The 4,858-nt window shown below is 43.8% G+C and overlaps 1 protein-coding gene across 2 annotated transcripts in view; it reads left to right on the top strand.

Moving 5' to 3' along the window:
- Trip4 (thyroid hormone receptor interactor 4) overlaps positions 1-4,858 on the top strand; it is an 82,862-nt gene that overhangs the window by 42,488 nt on the left and 35,516 nt on the right. For both annotated transcript variants that reach the window (XM_029543714.1, XM_029543715.1), the window contains 2 exons: positions 379-508; positions 4,016-4,231. In XM_029543714.1, coding sequence (XP_029399574.1) covers positions 379-508; positions 4,016-4,231 — 346 coding nt within the window. The remainder of the gene's footprint in view (positions 1-378; positions 509-4,015; positions 4,232-4,858) is intronic.

The following is a 4,858-nucleotide window of genomic DNA, read 5'->3' as shown; positions in this document are numbered from 1 at the left end:
AAGACAGGGTTTCTCTGTGTAGCCCTGGCTGTCCTGGAACTCACTCTGTAGACCAGGCTGGCCTTGAACTCAGAAATCCACCTGCCTATGCCTCCTGAGTGCTGGGATTAAAGGTGTGTGCCACCATTACCCTGGTAGACTCCTTTAAATAAAGAAACTCCCCACCTCCTTTTTTGTTTTTTGTTTTTTTTTTTGTTTTTTGTTTTTTGTTTTTTGTAACCATTGATGTCAAACACCACATGCTGCTGGTTGAGCCAGACCTTAAACATTTTCATTTAAATGAATGCTTCAGCTCATCAGGCTAGAACCAGACCTCACAACAGTACAGCAGATGTGTTCTGTGGGCTGATGCCATTCGCTTTCCTTACTGAATTTCAGGGGCTGAGACTTCTGGAAAGGTGGACGTCTCTACCAAGGACCCACTTCCTCACCAAGAATCCCGAATGAAGTCTGGTTTGGAGAAGGCTATCAAGCATAAAGAAAAACTGTTAGAGTTCGACAGAACTAGGTATGCTGGGATTAGACTAACATGCTAAGACAAACCTCGTGGAGAGCTAGAACTGAACCAACTCTCTGGCACACCAATGTTTTAATTTGGGGAGCCAGGGAATTGGTTTAGAGATTAAGAGCATGTACTGCTCTTTCAGCGACCCAGGTTTGATTCCTAGCACCACACCAGTGTAGCATTTCACAACCATCTGTAGCTGCAGTTCCAGAGAAATGCCCACATACCTCTACAGGCATGAGGCACTCACTCACATAGAGCACACATAAATAACAAAATAAATATTACTTTGGCGCTCACTGCCTTCTTAAGGTGGAGTATGAAAGGGTTTATAGCAAAGAAGAGCTGAATGTTCTGTTTTTGTTTTTGTTTTTGTTTTCATTTGACAAGGTTTCACTCTGTGGCTTTGGCTGGGCTGGAACTCAATTTGTAGGCCAGCCTGGCATCAGACTTGCAGAGATCTGCCTGCTTCTGCCTCCCACGTGCTAAGATTAAGAGCATGGACCACCCCACCTGCTTCTTCTAATTTTTTTAAACATTCTACACTAAGAACTTACAGGTCAAATCTATCTAGTAACATTATCTAGGTGTTGGGTAAATATTTTGAAGACTATATTTTCAAATCAAAGAAGACCTGTGTTAAGTTAAACTACTTTATACTGCAGAACAGTATAAATAGTACACAGACAGCACACAGATATTTGTGCTAAAGACAGAATAGAAGAACATTTAAGCAAAAACCATGCCTGTCATAGTGGCATACACCTCAATCACATTACTTAGGTAGCAGAAGCAGGAGGATATCCGTGAGTTCACAGTCATTCTGGTCTACATAGTGAATTTCAAGATAGTCAGGACTACATATTGAGATCCTGTCTAAGAAAAAAAGTTATCAAAAACTATGCAGTAAGTGTTTTTGAATTTTAAATTTTCTGGTTAATAGAGGCTTAAACTTTTTTTTTAAATAAGAAATAGGATCTGCATGCACTATACTTTATAAAATAAAATCCTGGCAGCCGTGAGCTGCATACTTTCTCCTTGATTCAGAACCCTAGAGTCCAGAAAGGACATCTATGAAGAATGATAATTCCTTAAGCTATTAATTGCCACCCTCCAGGTGCCAACTGCTATACACTCTCTCAAATCCCAGTAAACTACGACCCTGGAATAGGGAAAATGCTGAAATATTCAAGGTGAAACTGACCCTGAAGACTTATTCATGAATTCAGCAAATATTTATTAAAACTTGTCTTTCCAGCTTTGGGAAGAGCCTGACAGACAGAACCCTTGCCTCAAAGAGCTCACTCTGTAAACAGAGCTGCCCAGCTCTCATGCAGTCATTGTCAGCCTTTAGTTCAGCCTGCAAGAGGCGCTGAGACAGTGATTTCCTCTGTGAGGGCAAATACAAGCTTTTTTTTTTTTTTGGTTTTTTCGAGACAGGATTTCTCTGTGTAGCCCTGGCTGTCCTGGAACTCACTCTGTAGACCAGGATGGCCTTGAACTCAGAAATCCATCTGCCTCTGCCTCCCAAGTGCTGGGATTAAAGGCGTGTGCCACCATGCCCAGCAAATACAAGCTTTTTAAACCTTATTATTGGGGGTGGAGTAGAAGTGGGTGCACCTCAAACCATCCAGGTGTCATGGCCCCTACCAAATCTTTTAATGCAAAGTGCTTTTGTACCTTGAGTATTGTCATTTTAATATCTTCTGTGTCAGTAATTTGTAATTACGGAGAAACAGTCTTCTCTAGGTTTATGGCTTTGATGTAAAGAATTTCTGAGAGCCCCAGATTTGGGGTTAAATTGTCAGAATTCTTTCCAGTCTTCAATTTTCTTCTCATTATAATCTTAGAACTTGGCTTGTTCTGTTATTGAACTGGAGAGTGAGAAGGAGGGGGATTGAAACTGTTACAGTAGTCGATGAATAAAACATTCAGGTGGCCCTGCCCCTCGATGACTGCAGTACTCCAGAGAGCTTTTCCTACACCTTGTCTGGGCTTCACAGGAGGGCATGAGAGTGGGAGAGCCGGTCCCATCCATCTCCTGAGCAAAGCGAGAGAGCTGGCCCTGGTGGCTCAGGCAGCCCACCCCAATGTCTATCCCATGTGAACTCCTGGAACATGTGAAGGGGGTGGTGCAGAACCCACACTGTAGGCTCTTATGACACAGGGCAATAACAGGAGATCCAGAAGGAGCCCAGGTAAGGGTCCAGTATTGATAGCATAGCAGAAGCCAGAGGCCTTTAGCCAGACCAGTAACTCACTGCAATGAGCATTTGCAGGTAAAGCTGTTTGAGCAAAGGGGTATTCTGTGTGATATACCACGGCACACCACAGCTTCCATGGGGAGATGTTTTTGGGTTTTTTATTCTGTTTTTTTTTTTTGTTCGTTTTGTTTTATTTTGGGGGAACTTGCAAGGGCAGAAAGCAGATATGAAGGAAGAGATGGGGAGATGAGTAGGATTGGGGTACAGGATGTGAAATTCAAAAATCAATAAAATGTTTTTTAAAATGCCACGGGAGCACACGGATGGTGGTGTTCTTTAATCCCAGAAATCAGGAGGCATAGGCAGGCAGAGCTCTTGAGTTTGAGGCTAGCCTGGTCTACAAAGTGAATTTTAGGACATCCCAGGCTGTTAACACAGAGAAAACCTGTCTTGAAAAACAAAAAACAAACAAAAAAACAAAAAAATCCTAAGTTAATAATTAAGCCACAGGACTGAGACTGCAAAGCAAACACCAGTAGACAGATTTGCCTGTCAGCAGTAAACCAGGTGCCAGTGGCTTGTAAAGGAGGAGGACACTGAGTAAGTTACTGGAATAACAACTGAGCTGTGTTGGGCGTGGTGGCGCATGCCTTTTTCTGAGTTCGAGGCCAGCCTGGTCTACAGAGTGAGTCCCAGGACAGCCAGGGCTACACAGAGAAACCCTGACTCAAAAAACAAACAAGGGCTGGAGAGATGGCTTAGCGGTTAAGAGCACTAACTGCTCTTCCAAAGGTCCTGAGTTCAAATCCCAGCAACCACATGATGGCTCACAATCATCTGTAATGAGATCTGACTCTCTCTTCTCGAGTGTCTGAAGACAGCTACAGTGTACTTAAATATAATAAATAAATAAATCTTAAAAAAAGAAAAACAAATAAACAAACAAAACGCAAAACAAGCCAACGGGGCTATGACAAAAACGAGGGACATTCCAGTCATGATGTGCAAGCTGTGATCAACACCTAGAGGGCTGGAGGATGCAAGGAAGGGAGATGAAAGGGAGGACAGTGGACTGCGGTACTATGTCTTCTGCTGCCTGAGGCTGAGCTTAGTGCTGGCAGTACAACTGAACCTTCAATGGATAGAAGACACGTTTTCAAGTAAGGAGCAGCTTAGCCTGATTTTACAACATTCTCGGCTTTTCATAGTTGAGATGGGAACCTCTATAACAGCAAAAGTTAACTGGTGATTAGTCCATATTTGTCAGCAGGTGACCTAGTTGCTCTGTGTTCTTTTTCCTGCTCAGTACCCGAAGGACCCAAGTTATTGACGATGAATCAGATTACTTTGCCAGTGATTCTAACCAGTGGCTGTCCAAAGCCGAGCGAGAAATGCTGCGGAAACGAGAGGAGGAGCTGAGAGAACTCCGACATGCCTCCAGACTTTCTAAGAAAGTGACCATTGATTTCGCGGGGCGGAAGATCCTAGAAGATGAAAATCCACTAGCAGAGTATCACAGCAGGTGAGCGGGAGGCCTCTGGTGGCTCGCAGAACAGGAACAGTCTGACCAGAAAGGCTTTCCCTCTAAGGAGCTGCTGTTTTGTGTATTAAAAAAACAATAATGACCCCATGTGACTGGAGTTGCATATCCTCATTGGCTGTGTGACACCATTGTGCAGTACCACATGTTTGTCATCCCATTGCTCCTATGGCAACATAGGAGACAGGGATAGAATTCCCAAACTCTCAGGCCAGTTAGCCTGCTGTGTGCAATGCAAACAGCAAACAAAACATGTTTCAACCAGGGTAGAAGATGAGGATCAATGTCTGAGGTTGTACCACATTCCATACACATACTTCAGACACATATCTGTCCTCACTTACACATACTCGCATACATGTATCCATCTCATATGAACACATCATACACAGAGCTAGGGAGGGAGGGAGGGAGGAAGGAAGAAATAGAGGAAGAAAGAAAGATGGTGACAGAGGGCCAGTAAATTAGCTCAGCAGGTAAAGGTGTCTGCTAAGGCCTGACAGCCTGAGTTTGATCCTTGGGGGAAAAAGAGAGAGAGAGAGAGAGAGAGAGAGAGAGAGAGAGAGAGAGAGAGAGAGAGAGAGAGGGAGAGGGAGAGGGAGAGAGGGA

The sequence above is a fragment of the Mus pahari genome, chromosome 10 (assembly GCF_900095145.1).
Source record: "Mus pahari chromosome 10, PAHARI_EIJ_v1.1, whole genome shotgun sequence".
Lineage (NCBI taxonomy): Eukaryota > Metazoa > Chordata > Mammalia > Rodentia > Muridae > Mus > Mus pahari.
The sequence above is the reverse complement of the archived record's forward strand: the minus strand, read 5'-3'. Positions and strand labels throughout refer to the sequence as shown.